The sequence below is a fragment of the Pelophylax lessonae genome (genome assembly GCF_965119305.1).
Source record: "Pelophylax lessonae genome assembly, chromosome: 3".
Lineage (NCBI taxonomy): Eukaryota > Metazoa > Chordata > Amphibia > Anura > Ranidae > Pelophylax > Pelophylax lessonae.
This window is the reverse complement of record NC_138770.1, coordinates 352,335,687-352,358,461: the sequence shown is the minus strand read 5'-3', so window position 1 is coordinate 352,358,461 and position 22,775 is coordinate 352,335,687. Positions and strand designations below refer to the sequence as shown.

The window sequence follows — 22,775 nt, the reverse complement described above, 5'->3', positions numbered from 1 at the left end:
TTCATCCCTGGCGCGAGTGAAATACTTACATACATCTGCAGCAAATCACCTATTTAGTTCATTTTAGAGGTAGCTCGCAGGATTACTTCTTTTTAATATTACAGATGTTATTTCCACCTGACCAGTAGCTATAGCAGTAAAGAGGCTCCCACTGACCAGCAGGACAGGTATACAAGCTGGTCACCCTTTCAGATGACACTGGCTAACCTGAGTTGTGTGTTCTAGGCATTAACCACTATTCCAGAGCCCCTGATGGTGGAGATGGGTTTTGTTGCATGTTAGTACTGTGTCGCCAAAGGTCGGTAACAAGTGGTTGCAGGTTGGGATCAAGCAGAAGCATAGTCAAGGAACAAACCAAAGGTTGGTATGGAGCAATTGCAAAGATTCAGATAGCAGCAGTGACAATAATGAGATATTGGCTGAAGAGAGCACAATAATCTGGCAAACAGGAACTGCAAAAGTTTGCCTTAAATAGAAAGTTCATGGAAGAAGGAATGAGTTTAATGTTCAAGAGAAACAAGACAAAAGGAAAGGTTATCTATGGAATTAGACAGGAAGCTGTCCAGCATCTCAGGTAGCTCAGCAAGAAGAGACACAGCAGAAGTTGCAGGTTCAGATCTGGGTCAGTAATAAGCATCATCATACTGTCTGTGACTTGCTATTATAATAAAATTGTCTTTGGTACCAGAAAATGCCTAGGCTGTTTTGCCTGACTGTATTTTTTATTTTTGTTGGAATACAAATACCTTTCTTTCTGAAAGTGATTAGTGAATTAAAGTGTTACTAAACCCAAGGCCCTGCATTCACTATATCTGGTCTCCCACAGTACTTGCAATTATTTTAGTAAATATAAACTGCTAAAAACCTTTTCTCATCAGCAGTATATATTGATAAAAGAAAAGGAATTGGCAGCACTCCAGGTTGAGTCAAAATCCAGGTTTATTGACTGGACATCCAAATATGACAATCGTGACAAGGTAGACGCGTTTCACACACTGACTGTGTGCTTAATCAGTATATATAAGCAGTATATATTGGTCTTGTGAATTCTATCAGTGTCCGGCCAAGCACTGGTTAAAGCTCATAGAAGGAGTTTTCATTCTTCTCTGACTGTCCTTTTAAGCTGCATGACTCCTGACCCTATGTCTGGACAGTGCTGATTGGCCCTCTGCCGATCACATGCACGCTCCCAAAAAAAAAAAAAAAACTCTTTAGCAATACACAAAAAACTGAGCATGTGCAGAGTGCCCCAATGCTCTGTACTATGAGGAGATGGATTGGGGACTTTGAAAGAAGGGGAGAAGACATGATCAAACAGCCTTTTTACACATTGTGCAAGACTAACCCTATAGGTTCCATCGTGAGTATAACAAGCATGCTTTATTGCATATACAGACTGATTATACTGTTGTGGGTTTAGTAACACTTTAATGTGGATTAACTGAAATAGACAGACTGAGATACTATACTGTAACATTATACAGTATACCCAAACTCTTAGAAATATTATTGTATAGTAATGACAATTTTGCAGTGTTCCATATTGATACATTTTTTTTTCCTGTTTAAGGATGATGTTTTAATTGCTGAGCTACCACTCTCTAAACCTACTGATGGAACAGAGCAGCAAAGTATAAGTGAGGACTTCATTTCAGGTACTGCGGTACCAGATGCCAAGGTGACAATAGGCCTTGTAAATGACATGGCTACCGAATCACCTATTAATCCTATTGAAACTTCCTTTATTACCACTTCTTTTCCATATCAAAATGTGATCTCACCTCCTTCTCTTCATTATGAACCAAAAGTAGAACCTGAAACACAGCCATTGGAGGAGAAAATTAAAGACATTGACAATACAGTCAATGGAGATTCTTCTGTGCCTTTTGATACCCCAAATGCCAATGTTGAAGTGATAAGTCAGGAAGAAGTAGAAATTAGTTCAGAAAATAATTTAATAGAAGCACCAAGTAATGAACCTTCTGATATATGGGAAGCACCTTCATCTGTTGACACAAACAATCTCATTATTTCTTCCTCTACTATATTTCCTGATGTTGAGATACCAGAGCTAGATTCTCAGAGTGAAGATGGACAAGGGACCACAATATCTGTCAGCACTGTTGTACAAAACGCCACTAACATAAACTTTTTCAAAGATCCTGATCCCACAGAGATGTCAGGTGATCTTGATATTCAACAGACTGACATTAATTTAATAAATGATTCTTCGAGCAAAATATTCCCATATTTGACAGTGGAAACACCACATGGATATACGCTGGTAAATACAGAAGAATCTTGGACTCCCAGGCATACGTTCACAAATGACAAGATTACTGTCACCTTGCCATCAGTTGAAGATTCTCTTCCTGGTGAGGGTAAGTAATGACATTATGCTGTTTTAATTCTTGGTTTTACAAGCAAATCAGTTACTATTACATTTAATGCTGTCTAAACACAATGGAAAAACATATGGTTATAGGCATTGTTAATTTATGGACCAAACATATTTAAATTGTATTGTCTTAAAGAGAAACATAAATTATTTTGTAAAAATTATATTTTTAATACATTTTTAGGTTTTTAAACTTCTTTCTTTCTTGCTCTCTAAGGAACACAAGATTTAGTTATTCTGAGACATTTGGGTAATATTGTCACCTAAAGGAGGAATGGGATTCCTCCCAGTGTTGGCATGCTTCAGCATGCTTCAATGTTTTTATTTTACTTTTAACTTTCATTAAGACTTCATCTAAACACTGCTGAGTTGGGCTTTTTATGCAGCTATTCAGATTGGCGTAGCCTTAGCGACAGCTTTGGAGGATGTACCTTGACCAGCTCAACCAAAAATGGCATGAACTTCTGCTCGGCATTCGGTTCTGCTTGTTGTCCTTTCCAGATCCTTGTTTTGTTTTTTTGTTTTGTTTTTCCACTAATTTTTTTTTTTTTTAATTACATTTTCGTTGAGAAAAAAGTACAAAAACAGAAAAAAAAAGAAATAAAAGATATAAAAGATAAAATGGGAGAATACAAACATCCTTCACTATCCATATGGCAGGATTCGTGACGAAGGAGCACGCATGCTCCAAACGCAAGCTCTGATACACCCCCTACCTATCACGTGTGACGCTGTAACTACCTGCCCAGCTGATCTACTCCAGCCTAGGAGCCTCGGGTGCTACCAGAGCGGCCGGGACTGCCGATCGCAACAGCACAGCTACACGGACAGAAAGAGACACACGTGGCTTACCATACTATGTGCCTTTTTACTTCTAGACACATGTGAGTTGATTACCACCCAATAAACCTGCTTGCTTTTTAAAAACACTACACTCAGATCAGCGCTGCTCTTTCCTCCTCTCTTTCACTGATCACAGAGTCTCCTAACTAATTAGTTAATTGCACGCCTGGTAACAATCTGACATTCCCAGTTATTGCACTTTAAGAACTCTCAAATACCCTTATCCAGCAGTTAAAACAATCCTTTTTTCTAAAGGTTTTACATAAATGCATCAGAGTTGATCATTGTAAGCACCCCTATTGTTGTCTCAACCCTCTAACTGCTAATTTATCTGGGCAGCTTGGTCTGATAAAGGAAGTTAAAAATAATAGACTCACTGGCAGGATCACCAGATGAAAATAAAAGAAAAAACCCTAAAAAATAAGACCAATGCAGCCCCCACATCTAAAAATTGGTAAACTGCAAATTTCATATTTTTTGTTTTTGGGTTTAATACCGCTTTAAACCATTCCACACAATCAATATCTTTCTTATCCATTCAATTCTGCAAAAAGGTTTAACATGCTGTGGAATTAAGTGCTGGAGTGCTACGAGACTCTGTGCAGGCAAGTCAAGTTCCTCCACCCCAAAATCACTCATCCATATCTTTATGGACCTTGTTTGTGCACAGTCATGTCAGAACAGGAAGGGGCCATCCCCAAACTGTTCCACACAAAATTGGGGGCATGAAATTGTCCAAAATGTCTTGGTACGCTGACAACTTGCCGACCGCTCACATGGAGCGTACTGCGGCAAAGTGGTTCGTTATCGCCCAGCGACGTAGGTGGGCGGCACACGTGCGCCGCCGGAGGCTCGCTCCCGCTGCTCCTATTTTCAAGGGACAGGAGTTTCACCCTGATTAGTCCTTGCTGCCACCTGCAGTTACTGGGTCACCTCCAGACATTTGAACTTCTCCTGCTTTGAACAGCAAAGGTGTTCTAACAGGTTGACGTCAAGACTCTGTGCAGGCAAGTCAAGTTCCTCCACCCCAAAATCACTCATCCATATCTTTATGGACCTTGTTTGTGCACAGTCATGTCAGAACAGGAAGGGGCCATCCCCAAACTGTTCCACACAAAATTGGGGGCATGAAATTGTCCAAAATGTCTTGGTACGCTGACAACTTGCCGACCGCTCACATGGAGCGTACTGCAGTAAAGTGGTTCATTATCGCCCAGCGACGTAGGTATTGCTCCTATTTTCAAGGGACAGGAGTTTCACCCTGATTAGTCCTTGCTGCCACCTGCAGTTACTGGGTCACCTCCAGACATTTGAACTTCTCCTGCTTTGAACAGCTGGCTTGTGAGTACCCATGGTTTTTACCTGGTGTCCTCGATCAAGCTGTCCCTGTTTATCTTTGCAATATGTCAGAGAGGAAGAATATTCCTAAAGTGGACACAGGCAACAATAAAAACCTAACAGGTTTTCTAATGCCCTTCCAGTCTATTCTACAAAAAAAAAGAATTGCCTTTAATTATATTTTAACGTCAGTCTGCCAAACTTCATGGGAATGGACGAAACTTATGTCATAGGATCCAGCTAAAACCCTACTAATCCTGTATTTGTAGAGCTCTTGGAACTTTTACCTTCAGCCCTACAGTACTGGGAAGGTGGTTTAGTCAGAACTGTGCATTTTATTTTCTGTATGCTAAAAATAATAAAGTCTGCGCTAATGGTTAAAAGAGGCAGTTAGCTAAAGGATCAATATGTAAAATCCTAATAATAACAATATTCAAAGAACAATGCCGATATACATCTCCAATAACCAAGAGCAAAGTACCAATTATGCAATAAACCTTAAACTTATATGTGCAAAAAGGTGCAACCAATGATGAATCACAGAAGAGATATTAATAAGGTGCTCATTCTGTGAAAGTGCAGTGTATAAACAACAAATGTCCTTGGTATATACAATAGATTCTTGTGAAGTGCTGTTCAAACAGCAATGTTTCATCACAGTATTCTGAGTCCAGAGTATTCTAGGCTAAATCAGCAAGCCAAATCTTCTGGTGTATTTCCCAACACCACCAAATTAGTGCAAACCCACCAGACTACTAACCTCACTGCTCAGGAAACAAATCAATTGATGTATCTCATAGGCCTCCTCCAGTCCTCCACTGTGAAAAGAAGCAGCTCCAGACTGGCCTTTTCACTTTTTGTATTCCAAGAAGATACACTATATTACCAAAAGTATTGGGATGCCTGCATTACCACGCACATGAAATTTAACAGCTTCAGCTCTTCTGGGAAGGCTGTCCACAAGGTTTAGGTGTGTGCCTATGGGAATGTTTGACCATTCTTCCAGAACTGCATTTGTGAGGTCAGACACTGATGTGGACAAGAAGGCCTGGCTCACAGTCTCCGCTCTTATTCATCCCAAAGGTGTTCTAACAGGTTGACGTCAAGACTCTGTGCAGGCAAGTCAAGTTCCTCCAACCCAAAATCACTCATCCATATCTTTATGGACCTTGTTTGTGCACAGTCATGTCAGAACAGGAAGGGGCCATCCCCAAACTGTTCCACACAAAATTGGGGGCATGAAATTGTCCAAAATGTCTTGGTACGCTGACAACTTGCTGACCGCTCACATGGAGCGTACTGCGGCAAAGTGGTTTGTTATCGCCCAGCGACGTAGGTGGGCGGCACACGTGCGCCGCCGGAGGCTCGCTCCCGCTGTATTCAGTCACAGCGGGAGTCGGGCCAGGGGAGGAGAGGCTCTTCCCCGATCGTCGGGGATCGAGTGAGGAGATCTGCCCGCTTGTGTAAACAAAGCGGGCGGATCTCCTAAGTGACAGGAAGGGACAGATTGCAGGATTCAGCATAGCTGAACCTGCGATCTGTGCCTGTGTCACACAGTCCCCTCCCCCCACACATGTCAGTAAGCACCAGGAATACATTAACCCGTTGATCACCAATAAAAGTTAACCCCTTCCCTGCCAGTGTCATTTTTACAGTAACAGTGCATATTTATAGCACTGATTACTGTAGTAATGTCACTGGTACCCCCAAAAGTGTCACAAATGTCAGTCAAGGGTCCGATCTGTCTGCCGCAATGTCGCAGTCCAGCAAAAAAAATTGCAGATCGCCGCCATTACTAGTTAAAAAAAAAAATAAAAATGACATAAATTTCCCGTAGTTATTAGCTGCGATAACTTTTGCGCAAACCCAATCAAAATACACTTATTTCGATATTTTTTTTACCAGAAATATGTAGCAGAAAACAAATTGGCCTAAAATGTTAAAAATTTTGATTTTTACATTTTTTGGGGGGAATTTCATATAAAAAAATGTGAAAAATATTGTTATTTTTTCAAAATTGTCGCTCTTTTTTTGTTTATAGCGCAAAAAGTAAAAATCGTACAGGTGATCAAATACCCCCAAAAGAAATACATTTTGGCCTAAATATATGACAAAAATTTAATATATCGGATAGTTTTTAACTGTCAAAGTAGAAAAATATTGTTATTTTTTCAAAATTGTTGCATTTTTTATTAATATCGCAAAAAATGAAAAGCGCAGAGGTGATCAAATACTACCAAAAGAAAGCTCTGTTTGTGGGAAAAAAAGGACATCAATTTTGTTTGGGTAAGGCGTTGCATGACCGCGCAATTGTCAGTTAAAGTCGCACAGTGCCGAATCGCAAAAAGTGGCCTGGACGTAAAGCAGGAAAATCCTCCGGTCCTAAAGTGGTTAAGAGTTCTCTTTACTGGAATTAAGGGGCTTAACCCCTGGAAAAACAACCCCACACCATAACCCCCCCCTCTACCAAATTATTTGGACCAGTGTACAAACCAAGGTCCAAGTGCTTTTTAACTTTTATGCATTAAGCAACTGTTTCCCAAATTTGCATGGCTGCCGCCTTTTCCCCCCATTCACACGTTTTCTAAGTTTTACCAGATCAGACTTCATCTAATACCAGCTATGGATGTAAGGTCCTTCAGGCAGCTCTTTGAGCTGTAGTGTTCTGTTTCAAGCATGGCTTTATACATTGACATAACTCCATTAGACCTTGGTCTGTGTGGCCAGTAAGACACGGCAGTTTTATCCAAAATAGTTTTACTTTTAGAATACAATATAAGGATGTTCAGTGGACATATTGAAGTGTAAATGGACAATGATCTTTAAACCCCCTGTGCCCACTATGAAAGCTACTAACTAAGTTGATACTAACTCAGGGACATGAATAAGAAGGGAGGAGTCTAGCTAATGACTAAACTAACTAATGCAAGCATGCAGGTAGGTTGGATTACAACTGGATTGTTCCACTTTACAAGCATTACATTAAAAGTTGTAGTTATACTGATTTACCGCTAGTTGTCAGTACAAAGGTCTTTATACATTACATAATCAATTCCAATGCAATGTGATGGATACACACTAAGTGTTCCAAAACATGTAAGTTGCTCTCAGTTTTATTGTTTTTATGTGTGCCTGTTAGTGTTTCGTTACTGTTGCCCACCCCACAGTTGGACTGGTTTTGGGCATCCCAAATTTCTCAGAATAATGAATTTCTGTGTTTCATAATGAACAAGAAAGAAAACAAGGCTTTTGTACTTAGCATAAAATACATTCCTTGGAGTTCACGTTCACCTCCTGGAACATATTACAGGGTGGAACAGGTAGCATGTTCCAGCTCCTGCTGCCTCTTCCTCCAATTCCCCCCCCCCTGTGTGACAGCGGGTGAAGGTTCTTCTCTCCATGCACCTACTGTCACAATTCAAAAACAATGCCGCCCTGCGAGCCTTTGGCCACACAACCATGTTATTCATTCACAGTTCCCTGTAAATGAATAATCTACAAGTATCGTCATCCACGTGGCAGACAGCTTGTAGTTCTGAATGAACTGTGAGTGCCCTTGTAGTTCATTCACCTGACCTGCAACTTTCAAACTGACAGCATGTATGGAGGTATAGGCTGAAAGCTGTAGGGCTTGTCTGATATCGCACCCCTGGTCCACCAATTATGGGTGCAATGCTTTGTAGGACCCTGGCAAATAATAAATGCACTTTTTTCTTTTTTTTTGCAAAAATTTGTGCATTTTATTATTTTTCTTAATAGATTAACTTATTCTTTAGGGATACAGGTTCTACCCCTCTGTGTGTGTAATCTACTCATAATATTTGCTACAAAACTGAAGCATGCTGGAAGTGCAGGGGTTATATCTGGTTGGCCAATGGCTTTTTGTTTGGCACTGTCCAATTTTTTTCTGTAGGCATCAGTATAACCCAATTGTCTTAAAAAAACTGAATCCTGTTCCCTTAATGAATTCCAAGAAAAAGATTTTATGGTAAGAACATAAATCCTGTTTTTTATGTACAGTGCCTATTTTGCAAATTAACGTTTTAGGTTTTTTTTACAGACCACAGAGGAGGGACAAATAACTCCCCTCATCCATTCAGTCATGTGTAATAATAATTTTTTTTCTTTAGCTTTTTTAAAGCATATCAATTAGGATTAGCTTAGTAAATGTGAAAGAAAACATAAGTTTCATCTATGAACTAGAAATCATATTTAGTGGAAATATTTATATGCAGTGACTGAGTGTTTTCACTACTGTATTGTATATCTGTCTTTTCATAGATGTCTGCAGTCTAATGTTGGGGTGTATGTAAAATGTTGTGTCCATAATGTGTTTAGTAATTTAAATATGAGTTTGCAGTAATGCTAGTCATACACGGTAGACACTGATTTGTTCTTAAGAATCAATCAAACTATCATTGGTGCTTTTGACAACCATACACCCATGACTTCATATTGCATGTGCTATGAGCCATGGTACTATAGTTTAGTTCCATACTTTATTGGGAATTGTCCGAAAGTTCACAACTTATTAGGCAGTGGGTTCACAAATGTTTACCTGTGTTACTTATTATAGCTACAGATAACTAATCTGTTTTGAGGTTTAAAGATGCCTTTTCCCCACCAAGGCAAAAATCAATGTAGCATGCTCATTCTAAATCACTCCGAGGTCCTAGAAAAAATGAAAGCCTTAGGTTAAAACCTACCTTTTTTCCACCACTTCAGCGAGCATGGGAACATATGAAAGCAACAGAAAGAGCTGTATGTTCCCATACTCAATGGTGAGGAGAGAGGAGAGTTTAAGGACACCAGACGAATATCCCCTGGAGGGGGACAGGTACTTTTCGGACCTTGCTGTTTATTCTGTGGTTATACTTTGAAGGTGAGCGGCCATCCTTCACTAGTGGTTAAAGCACAGAAAACACTTATGTTCTTGTTTTGAAGAATATATCATTTTGGAACACAGTGGTGAATGTGCACTTTACTCTAGACTTTATGTCTGCATTTGTAGACTTTTTTTATATATTTTTTCACTCATTATTTGCAATATATGATTTTATTTGTAGATTTGTATTGCTTATCACGTTGATTGTATTTTAAAGTGCGCTGCACTATATTTCATTTATGAAGATTTGGAGAGTGTGGTGGATTCACATTGGGAGTGTTCAGCTTGCACTTTATATTTTTTGATGCGTTGAACATTGGATTTGTATACAATTGTTTACATTCTTTGCTAACTGTGAGAGCTTGCAAGTCATGCTCCTCATTTCACACATGCACTGTATGTGGTTAAAGTCCCGACCACCCAGGATCTTGCAAGATTTAGGAGGGAATATATATATATATATATATATATATTTTTTTTTTAAAACAGATAAGTGTAATGTAATTTTCATGTGACAGGAAGTACAATGTCATCATTGCCGATTATGTTTATTGTTTTGTTTTTTAAATTGTGGTGCACTCTTCTATCCTGTGAGGGTAACAGTGTACAGCCATATTGTTAGTTTCACTAGATGGGGGTTCCCCTTTAACTCAGACCAGGCCAATTTGAAAGAAGTGTACATTTAAAAACTATTGGTAATGTTGGCAGGTGACCTCCATTATACCATTTGCAGCCCAACTAACCTTTTCTGAGCCTTTTTAGCCCCATTCCAAAGTAACTTAAAGTAGAACTATAGGCAACACTTTTTTTCCATTTTGGATAGAGCAAGGGAGGGTTATAATATAACCCCTGTCAATTTTTTTTTTTTGCCATCTGTGTCCCATTGCCGAGATTTCACTTCCTGTCCCATAGCCAAACAGAAAGTGGTAGGAAATCCTTACATTATTAGGGAATTCCTTGGGGACCCCCAAGTCACCAGAACTAGTGTCCCCATTGGAAGATTTCCCCTCTATTACCTTTCTGAGGACAACCCAAAATTGGGGATTTTCTTTTACTTTCACTTTCAATAATAATGGTAAATAGAACAAATAGAGAGGGTTAATCTCCTTAAGGAGAGTACAGGCAGCAATAAAAACTGACAGGTGTTCTAATCCCTATCCACACTATCCAAAACGAAAAAAAAAAATGTTTTGCCTTTAGTTATACTTTAAGAGTCTTAACATACTTTTATTTTATTTTTTATTGTTGGCCAACAAACATTTACAGTTCATGAACCAAAACTCTCAGCACAGACTTCTTTACTAATAGTAAAAAAAAAAAAGAAGTATAATAAAAAAAAAATAAAAAAAAACAATTATTGTACTTGGTATTAAATAGGCAATAATGTATATGGCTTTGTGCAATACTATTAATTCAAAGGCTTTCCTCAAGTGATTAAATTCTATTCAAACATTTGGATTAGACCATACTGAGAATATACTGTTTCCTCAATGTTCACCACGTTTAATCTCAGCCTTTTGGCCCCTTAAGTCGGAGAGGTCAATTACGTACCTCTGTGGAAATAGACCTTGAAGATGCTCTCCTCCATACCCACAAGTAACTTAGGCTGGCCATACACTATACAATTTTCTTATTCAATTTCCTTTAGATTTACCTTAATCTATGTAGTGCAAGGGCCTGCCTAACTGCATACAAATTGAAAGTGTTTAGGTTTGACCCTATATTACATGGTTTTGGTAAATCTAAAGGAAAGTTGAACAAGAAAATTGTATAGTGTATGGCCAGCCTTAGAGTAGTCACTTACTATGTTACAAAGCACGGGACACAAGTTGTAATTTGCTTCTTACATCTACAGATTATAAAGGCATGTATAAACGTGAATCAGTCTCAAAAGCAAGACAAATACACACACAATTAAAGTTAACAAAGGATATTGGTAAAAAAATAAAATAAATAATATAAAATAACAGTAATATACTCCAATATCCTCAGAAAGAGAAATTAAATTACTACCAACACCCTGAAAAACTATATATATCTACCATTGAATTTTCATCTGAATGCCTGTATTCATTTAAAAGGTAACATTGTTCTGCCACTGTTGAATGATAGTAAGGTGCAATGCAGCTGAGCTCTGATTGCCTAAAGCGCTGCTCTGCCTCTCCCAGTGTGATTGCAGTTGTGAATGGGATTATAGGAAACTAATATCAGGAAAGAGTCAGGTATTTCTGCTAGTCCTACAATGGTCATACCAAGCTGAGATGTAGTAAGGCATGCTCTTCAATGTACTTTATCATTTGTTGTTGTTACAGAAGTCAATACATCTTGAATGTGCCCCAATGCAGAATAAACCCCCAACCGTTCTATTTGTAAAATGCAGAGAACCACAACATATACCATGTGCTGCGGTGCTCTACGTACTGTGGGGTATCACGTAAATCGCACTGTCTTGTATTACCAATAGTATTTCACTGAGTGTTACCACAACATAATGGTGTAAATGGGTTCTTAGAGCTCATTTAGACTATTGTATTGTAGTAATACAGGTTAAATACGTATTTTAACCACTTTACCACCGAAGGATTTTGCTGTCTTACGTCTGGGCCACTTTTTGCGATTCGGCACTGTGCGACTTTAACTGACAATTGCGCGGTCATGCAACGCCGTACCCAAACGAAATTTGCGTCCTTTTTTTACCACAAACAGAGCTTTCTTGCTTTCTTTTGGTGATATTTGATCACCTGTGCGATTTTTACTTTTTGCGCTATAAACAAAAAAAGAGCGTAAATTTTGGAAAAATAACAATATTTTTCACATTTTTTTATATGAAATCCCCCCCCCCCCCCCAAAAATGTAAAAATCTGAATTTTTTTACATTTTTGGCCAATTTGTTTTCTGCTACCTTTGTTCGGTAAAAAAAAAATTACAATAAGCGTATTTTGATTGGTTTGCGCAAAAGTTATTGAGTTTACTAACTAAGGGAAAGATTTCTGTCATATTTGGTGTTTTTTTTTAACGAGTAATGGCGGCGATCTGCGATTTTTTTTGCAGGACTGCGACATTGCGGCGGACAGATCGGACCCTTGACTTAAACTTTTGACACTTTTGGGGGTACCAGTAACATTACTACAGTAATCAGTGCTATACATATGCACTGTTACTGTAAAAATGACACTGGCAGGGAAGGGGTTAATTTTATTGGAGAGGGAGGGGTTAATGTATGCCTGATGCTTACTGACATGTGTGGGGGGAGGTGACTGAGTGACACAAGGACAGATCGCAGGTTCAGTTATGCTGAACCCTGCAATCTGACCCTGCCTGTCACTTAGGAGATCCGCCCACTCTGTTTACACAAGCGGGCGGATCTCCAGACTCGATTCCCCAATGATCGGGGAAGAGCAGCGGCGATCGCCGCTGCTCCTCCCCTGGCCCGAATCCCGCTGTGACTGAATACAGCGGGAGCGAGCGCGCGCAGCCGAGAAAGGGGAGTGTCTGGTGACGTAGGTCTACGTCGCCAGACGATAACGAACCACTGTGCCGCAGTAGAGCTCTAGTGAGCAGTGGCAAAGTGGTTAAGGCATGTTACCACAACAAATTTACATGCCTCAAAATATGGTGCATTGCAGTACTAGCTATTGTGAATGGCATTACAATATACTATACAATAGTGGGCAATGCGCATGTGCTGCATTCAATAAAGGATATGCGTGTTTTTGGGTACACTGTCGTGCTTTGGCAGCCCATTTAAAATAAAGCACATGTGGTTACTCACTACTATTGTGTGAATTCAGATTTACTTTTTCTTTTAGGCTAGAAACACACCCTTCCAATTTTATTACAGAGTTCCAAAAAAGTGCATCGGCAAAGATTGCAACACACTTTGCATTGCAAGTCAATGCTCATGAATATATGACAATGTATGGTAACATGTGTGAATGTTTGTCATAACATTTATCTAAGTCAGTGTTTCTCAACTCCAGTCCTCAGGACACACTAACAAGCCAGATTTTAAGTATTACCTTAGGGAGATGCAGGCTAGAATACTGCAATCACTGAGCAGCAAATGATATCAGATGTATTTTTAGTTTTCTTGCAAACCTGGCCTGTTAGTGTGCCCTGAGGACCGGAGTTGAGAATCTGAGAAGCTGATCTAAGTGCATGGCTGTGCATTTTAATGCATGTTACAACACAGAACGTGCCTTTCAACCCTCAGTTAATAGATAATTGGATTAAATGGCATTATTTTGTATCAGCTTGAAATATTGTTGTAAATCACATCTTGTTGTTCACTTCATATTGCTTTAATAATTTCAGTTTGTAGTCTAACCTTGAAGACCAGACAGCAAAATAGTATTTTATGGGTCGCCCAGTTCTTTAGAAGCCTACCTATTATAAATCTACTACTATTACAGTGTTTGTCAAGGACATATGATTTCACCAACTATGTAATACAAAATAGATCTAAAGAATACATAGTAAGATGTGTTTGTTTGTTTTAGTTTTTTGTTAGTAAGAATTCTATGCACGTTCACAGACTTTTATGGCATTCAGCTGACATACTGTTTTTGGTGTTGTGCATCTGTTTGATTGTTTCAAACAGCAAATAAATCTGAAATGTTCTGCTGCTTGCATCAACCCCATGTAAGTTTGTCGTCTACATAACACGCTACTTGCATGCAAATGATAGATAGGAACATAAAAAAAGAATTAAAAGCTACTGACAGCCTAGTATCATGAATAGTTTCACTCCATGATGAATAATAGTTTAATAAACCTTTGACAAATGAAAAACCTTAAATTTTTATAGACTAAGGTTTTTCTTTTTATTAGTTGGTATATATTGTATATCACACTTGGTAAAAACGGAAATGTGTATCGTGTATTTCTTCGCATTTTATTTTATATTGAGTATAATCTAGCTATGTTAAGTTTTTTTGTAGGATTAAAAGTAATGAAATGACACACAGTATATTATGGCATAAATTTATAAAGCAGTGAATGTAACATTCACCAAATATTTACTGCAGATTTTTTTTTTAAATTACAGTTATTGATTCCAACGCAGCGACTGTCTGGTGAATGTCACAATTACAGCTTAAAAAATATAAATCTGCAGGTTGTTCAGCTTGTCGTTTTTTTTGGGTGATTTTGATGTTAAATGAATAAAACAGAACCAATAATACAACATTAAAAGAGTACACTAATATTAGATATATATTTAAAATACAAATATGCCAGTCATGACACAAGATATATACATTTGTTTAATACTGCTAGTATTTTGTGGTTTCATAACTGGAGTGATTCTAGTTAGAAGCCCATTGCAGCTTGTCTCTGTCACTTAACAGTAAATGGGTGGTACAGAAATTTATAATATGCCATACTGCTTTGTTAGGGTATTAGAAATGATGGGTGAAACATGCAAATTTTGATCTGCTGTCCATTTTGTAAAATCTGTGTTGTGTATGTTCCTGTAAAAAATTGCAGAACATTACCTTTTTTTCTTTTTTTGTTGTTGGCTATAAAGGAGTGTATAAGGTGAAAATAGTGCACCGTTTGGCTAATGGAGCATCTAAAGTGAATTTTTAAAGTCAAGGCCAATTTTATTTCAAAATGTTCATTTTTTTTTTTGTAGGTTGAATGTGGCCTTTGTGCATTAATGAAAGTGACAGAAAAAAAAAACTAACATTTTTTTCCTTTTTTTTTTTTTTTTTTGTAAAGTAGAGGTATCACTAATTAAGATTACTGAGTCAGGCCCCTTTCACACATATGGTCCGTTCAGTTCTTCAGTTCAGTCACGTCAAAATGTATCAGTTTTTCATCCGTTTTTCATCCGTTGTCATCCGTTTTCATCCGTTGTCATCCGTTTTTCATCCGTTGTCATCCGTTTTTCATCCGTTGTCATCCGTTTTTTTGACGGATGAAAAATAGGGCATTCATCCGTTCAAAAAAATGGACATTGACGGAAGTGGATGAAAACGGATGTTAACTGATGATCATCCATTGTCATCCGTTTTTACATAGAGATACATTGATGTCCATTTTTCTTCCGTCAGCGGATGGATGAAAAACGGACAAACGGACAGCATGTGTGAAAGGGGCCTTAAGCAGCAGAAGTGAAAACAAAAATTATATATAGTGCTGCTATGCTTTCTTGCACCCAAGTGAGCCTGTAATCAAGATGGCAGGTGATCTGTTTGTATGCTTCCATCAGAAAATCAGTCTCTGGTTTTCCTTTCCCCATGTCTAAGCAAGCAAGAGATAACTGCTTGAACATTGCTACCATCCTGTATTTTGAGACCCTCATGCAAACTCTTTGTTTTGCTTACCTGCTAAAGTTAATGCTGTAAGACTTTCTAAAGATGTATGTAAGTTTTCATGACATTTTGGGAATAAATAAGATAGCCTGCTATCACTTTCACAGCCCCTATGCCATAATGATTGTGCTAGTGGGTTTACAAAGACAATGCTATCTACTTATTGCTTTCCTGTGTAGAGCAGCCTGTATTAGAGGCTCTTAATATCCTGTGTCCCTTCAAAAAAGCAATGAAAATTATTAGCAGGGAGTAGTGCACCATCAGTACAAACGAATGGCCTTCAGGCTCACCTGCCCTCTGCCTATTAATTATAATGCATGTGCTTCTATTGTGGAGGCTGTCAAAATTTAGAGTTAGGACTACAGAAAATACTGGTGTGCATTGATGGGGCTCTGTAGCTTACGTATGTATCTGCAAATGTGCAAACTAAAAATGTGTTTTTAACACATACTGTTAAGCCTCGTACACACGCGTCGAAAATCAGCAGGGAATTTTCGTCCGACGACCGATCTGCCGATTTTCGGCTTGTTAGTATGATGCTTCCAACAACCGACTCCGACTTTTCGGCCGAAAAAAATCTGGTGTGAAGGCTATAAAATTTTTGTCCGCCGTCAAAACACGGCCGATTTTCATGCAGTCAGTACAGATTTCGACAGGGAAAAATCTTATGAGCAAGGCTGGGCATGCTCAGAGAAGAAAGAACACAAAGAAAGCAAACCAACACATGACATCACTTCTGAAGTAGAATTTTGTTGGGCGAGAAAATTCGTGTGCAGTCTAGGCACATTCCAACCAACAAAACACCACTCTGGACAAATGACGGAAGATCGGTCGGCCGATAATCGCTGCGTGTGTACTAGGCTTTAGACAGGATAATTTGGTTGGTTGCAGGATAGTTGGTAAGTTGAGCAGGTAATTTTTCTGGCTTTGTTTTGCAATGTTATGCCATCTGTTTAATTGCCAGAGGCAATACTTACAGAACCGCAAAAGAACAGCCATAGGGATCAATTTGCTACCATGTTATTGGAAGGTGCTGATATAGGGAGGAATATATGCAAGAAGATGTGGAAGCAGCTAAGACTGATATTTTCATCTTTGTTACATGTATGAGGGGTTAAAGTTAGAGAATATGGAATGCATACAGCATCTTGAGGATAAGGCTGATCTCCTGTCTGTCATGCTTACCAGTGCTGATTATGAACACAATGACATTTGCAGTAAAGGTAGAGTTTGTCTGCATCTCAGACTCAGACAGCATGACTAATATGACAGACAGCTTGCTTTCTGTTGATAGGCACTTTGTTTTTCCCAAACATGCCTTGTTGGTCAAGGATTTGTATTTGCCTACATACACAACAAGCATTGTTTGGCACTACAGATAATAAGGACCATGTGCCAACAGCATTCTTTTAACCTTTATAGCTGACGACCAAAGAATGGGAGTCAGCATCAGAGTTTCAATGCAGTATCTCACTGTCATTCATCTACTTTACTCTCCCTCTCCATCTTCCTCCATGCCTCCTTCATTTTGCCTACATTTTCATTGTAATTTGACCAGAAATTGGTTTTAACATGTCACCTCTTATTTTGCAAATGTATTAATGCTTAGTGTACTTTTTTTCTGTTTTTTTGTTTTGCTAAGACAACACACCTTCAATAGGTTGATCAGAGATATTGACTGTGTTTTCCTTTTATCTACCGCTACGTTTAGTTGTTATCTGTCTCCACTCACTTACTCACCCCAATCCTGTTGTGGCCTAACCAGCCGGCCTTTGCTGTCTGGCTCATTCAGGAAGACCCATACCATAAAAAAAGCACACAATAAAGCTAGGTGGTGGTATGATTGCACCAGATCTCACTTGTGTTCTGGTCTCTGTTTCCCCATTGTGTTGCTGTACTATATTGCCTTTGCTTTTGTACAGAGATGTTCATAATTTCACCACTCCTTCTGAATGACTAATGTAAGGGCAGAGGAGCCTATTGCATGCATTTTAGACATAATTGAAAGCCTGCTAACCACCCAAAATGTCCACACATACAGACAAAATAGCAGACATTATGTAGATCTGCACCACATTAAGGTTTTTTGACTCCATCAAATTAGTCGGATCCACAGCTAATTTAAACTCAGGCAAAAATATATGAATCCTTGCCATTGAGGGCTGACAAATAAAAGCAGTCAACATTTGGATGTGCTTGGCTGCTAGGGCCTTCACTCTAACTATTTTTGTTAGACAAAACCTAGTTAAATAAAATGTACAGTACACATAAACATGCAGACATTGGTGGGTAAGGATATACAAACCCTCCCAATCTGCAGTGAGAAAGAGGGGTAAGTCAGTTCCGGGCATATAAAGTGACCACAGATTCAGGTAGGTATCTCTGACATATCATTAATTAGAGGGGGTAATGCTTAGCAGGGTTGGGGGGAGTGCTGGCCATTGAGGAGCTTTAAAGTGCAAGTTCACTTTTAACACCATCACCTTCTGCTTATCACCTTTAAAAACCTTAGGCATTTGAATTTCCCTTGAATAGCACATACCAGCTGTATACCAGTGCTGTATCTGCTCTCATTGCCAATGTTACTGTGGGGGAGGGGGAGGGGGGATCCTATTCATGCCTACAATCACAGGACAATGCAATTGTGCACCCCCTAGTGACCACTTGGGGCAATTCAATCTGCATACATGCACAGTGTGCACCCTCTTTCTCCAGCTGTAGTAGCTGGCCTCTAAATATTTTATTATATCTTTTCATGTGACAACACTGAAAAAATGACACTTTGCTACAATGTACAGTAGTGAGTGTACAGCTTGTATAACAGTGTAGATTTTCTGTCCCCTTAAAATAGCTCAACACGCAGCTATTAATGTCTAAACCGCTGGCAACAAAAGTTAGTACACCCCTAAGTGAAAATGTCTAAATTGGGCCCAATTAGCCATTTTCTCTCTCCAGTGTCATGTGACTCATTAGTGTTAAAGGTCTCAGGTGTGAACGGGGAGCAGGTGTGTTAAATTTGGTGTTATCACTCTCACTCTCTCATACTGGTCACTGGGAATTGAACATGGCACCTCAAGGCAAAGAACTCTCTGAGCATCTAAAAAAAAGAATTGTTGCTCAACATAATAATGGCCTAGGCTATAAGAAAAATAAGAAGATAGCAAAGACTCTGAAACTAAGCTGCAGCACGTGGCCAAGACCATACAGCAGTTTAACAGGACAGGTTCCACTCAGCACAGGCCTCGCCATGGTCAACAAAAGAAGTTGAGTGCACGTTCTCAGCATCATATCCAGAGGTTGTCTTTGGGAAATAGATGTATGAGTGCTGCTAGCATTGCTGCAGAGGTAGAAATGGTCGGGATGGGGGGGGGGGGTTAGCCAGCCATTGCTCAGACCATACGCCGCACACTGCATCAAATTGGACTGCATGGCTGTCGTCCAAGAAGGAAGCCTCTTCTAAAGATGATGCACAAAAAAGCCTGCAAACAGTTTGCTGAAGACAAGCAGACTAAGGACATGGATTTTTGGAACCATGTCCCGTGGTCTGATGAAACCAAGATAAACTTATTTGGTTCAGATGATATCAAGCGTGTGGCAGCAACCAGGTGAGGAGTACAAAAGGAAGTGTGTCTTGCCTACAGTCAAGCATAGTGGTCGGAGTGTCATGGTCTGGGGCTGCATGAGTGTTGCTGGCACTGGGGAGCTACAGTTCATTGAGGTAACCATTAAAGCCAACATGTACCGGGACATACTGAAGCAGAGCATGATCCCCTCACTTCGGAGACGGGGCTGCAGGGCAATATTGCAACATGATAACGACCCCAAATACACCTTCAAGAGGACCACGGCCTTGCTAAAGAAGCTGAGGGTAAAGGTGATGGACTGCCCAAGCATGTCTCCAGACTTAAACCCTTTTGAGCATCTGTGGGGAATCTTCAAATGGAAGGTGGAGGAGCGCAAGAGCTCTAACATCCGCCAGCTCCATGATGTCATCATGGAGGAGTGTAAGAGGACTCCATTGGCAACCTGAGAAGCTCTGGTGAACTCCATGCCCAAGAGGGTTAAGGCAGTGCTGGAAAATAATGGTGGCCACACAAAATATTGACACTTTAGGCCCACTTTTTACATTTTGACTTAGGGTTGTACTCACTTTTGTTGCCAGTGGTTTAGACATTAATGGCTGTGTATTGAGTTATTTTGAGGGGACAGCAAATTTACACTGTTATACAAGCTGTACACTCACTACTTTACATTGTAGCAAAGTGTCATTTCTTCAGTGTTGTCACATGAAAATATATAATAAAATATTTACAAAAATGTGAGGAGTGTACTCACTTATGGGAGATACTGTATATATATATATATATATATATATATATATATATATATATATATATAATGTGTGTATATATAGAGAGAAAAAGAGAGAGAGAGAGAAAGAGATAAGCAATTTTTAGCCCAAGGTGCATCAATATATCAAAGAAATTTGAAGGGTCACTGAAATGTTACTAAGAGCATAACTGTCATGTAGACAAGATCCCTGAGGTGCAGAAGTGCATGGAGAATGAGAGAATGACAAAGCAGTACATATTCTTTCCAACAGTTACAAATAATCTTTAAGTTTTGGGATATGCTATGTTCCCCAATTTAAGAATGTAACAAAGTTTTACACAAGCTTATTTACAAAAACATTGCAAAATGCAGAGATCGAGGGCAAAGTGCACTTTTCATATGATAACAGCATTTATAACAACGAAGGTCTATTGTTTACTGTTTTCTTTGTGTTAGCCCATTTTGTGCTCAGTTCTTTGATTTTCTGTGCAAAATCAAACCAAAATGCCTAATAAAATGCTTTATTTTGACTAGTGCCCAACAACATAGCATTATTAAGATATTTGTGCCCAAAGCTCCAGGTCAAAAAGATGTATGGTGTTCAAAGTACAGCTTTGAAGCCCTGAAGTGTTGCACTTTGTGTAGAGCATGCTTAAACTGCTGCATGCTGTAGTTTGTTAGTGCACAGCTTAACATATCACAGACCAAAGATTTACAAGTAGTTCACTATACGTGAACAGGAGGTTTAATGCGCTTTCTGGCATGGTTAAACACTTGGTAAAGCACATAGATGTGGTCAAACCCACAGCATTTGGATGCATTAATACAGTTAGTGACATGTAGCATATAAAGCATTCAAAAAGCCAACCATAAGGTCACAGAAAAAAAAAATGACTCCATTCAACAGGTGACAACCACATCATTATAAACAATGTATTTTCATCATATATCATAAAAAAAGAATATGATGTGAAGGGGGGGGGGGGTAAAGCAAGCACTATCTCATAGTGCTCAAAATGAAATTACAAGTAAATGGCTTCTGGAAGGGTCATTGTGACTGACCTCCACTTTCCCAGAAGTGCTAAGGCTCTCTGCACATATTGTTTTCAATTATGTCAAAGTAAAAAGGTGTTGTCAATGGACACTTTGACATTTACAATAAGTAAATCAGTCCCCTAAGGTACATACAGGTCATTGTGAGATTCCCAGAATTAAATTGTTACTTAATTGGTCAAAGATGTGTAAGAAGTTGAAGACTAAATTTAAAATGTTTACCTAACTGTAAAGACATTGCTTTATCACTGTTATTTTTATCGGTATTAATGTTAGCAATAAAGATAAGCAAATTGACCTGGATTTGGTCAGTTAGCTTGAGGTTTGGCACAGAGGCATTGTTAGGTTTCTAAAAGAACTCAGGCACCCCTGGACAAAATGAAGAAAGAAAAGTAGTGGCACAAATGGCTACCTCATGTTAAATGGTGGCTGTGGTTTAAAGGGGCATGTTTAAAAAACACCTGAGCTTACCCTCTGTATGTAATACAAAACCACGGTTAAAGGCTCAATTTTTATTTTTCTAAGATAATAAACATGTTATACTTACCTATAAATAAAATAAACAAGCTGCGCTAAGTAAATGAGGACATGTGTGATAAATCAAAAACCGTGATAAATGAATATACTAAAAAATAAAATTGCAAATATTGATACACTTGCAATTTAACAAGTGATAAGTGTATATAAACCGATAAGAACAGTGAACACTGAAATAATATTGACCAAGTGCTGAAATGACAGTCTATAAAAAGTCCAAATGGTCCCAAGACTCAGTGAAAAAGTTAATCCAAACAGTACACCACAAAGTGCTATATCCACCACCAGTAAGTAATCCTGCTTACCAGATATAGGTAATAATATGCCTTTATAGCCAGTGGTGTCTCTCCGATCAGATGTCCAATTGGAGTCATCCAAAACAGGCTCTTGAACCACAAACGCTGATGGATGTATGCATATGTAGCCAGTGATGTTAACAGATTCCCCAATGGAGACACCTGGGGCCAGCCCTTAATGACCACCATAAGCCATCGCCATCATGTAGAGAGAATAAACAGGCTCCGTAGCGTAAAACAATAAACTGTATTTATTTTAAATAAAAGATTACACTCACATTTCATGCAGAGTAAAAGTGCAATGTATACAAGCGAGCTGCCGGCCGGTCGGCTCTCCCGCCTGTCGTTCCTGGAAAGCAAGGGTGATATCAGCACGCCGCGACCCATGCATGAAATGTGAGTGTAATCTTTTATTTAAAATAAATACAGTTTACGGTTTTACGCTATGGAGCCTGTTTATTCTCTCTACATGATGGCGATGGCTTATGGTGGTCATTAAGGGCTGGCCCTGGGTGTCTTCATTGGGGAATCTGTTAACATCACTGGCTACATATGAATACATCCATCAGATTTTGTGGTTCAAGAGCCTGTTTTGGATGACTCCAATTGGACATCTGATCGGAGTGACGCTATATAGGCATATTATTAACTATATCTGGTAAGCAGGATTACTTACTGGTGTTGCACAAAGCACCCCTGTTCCTCCTCTTCTTTGGTTCCTGCCAATGCTTATGGCTCCTCCCCCATGGAGTACCCCCTCCTCAACAAGTCACCTA

The 22,775-nt window shown here is 39.1% G+C and overlaps 1 protein-coding gene across 1 annotated transcript in view; it reads left to right on the top strand.

Moving 5' to 3' along the window:
* IMPG1 (interphotoreceptor matrix proteoglycan 1) overlaps nucleotides 1–22,775 on the top strand; it is a 348,223-nt gene that overhangs the window by 193,176 nt on the left and 132,272 nt on the right. Inside the window, exon 12 of the mRNA XM_082249671.1 lies at nucleotides 1,571–2,381. Coding sequence (XP_082105797.1) covers nucleotides 1,571–2,381 — 811 coding nt within the window. The remainder of the gene's footprint in view (nucleotides 1–1,570; nucleotides 2,382–22,775) is intronic.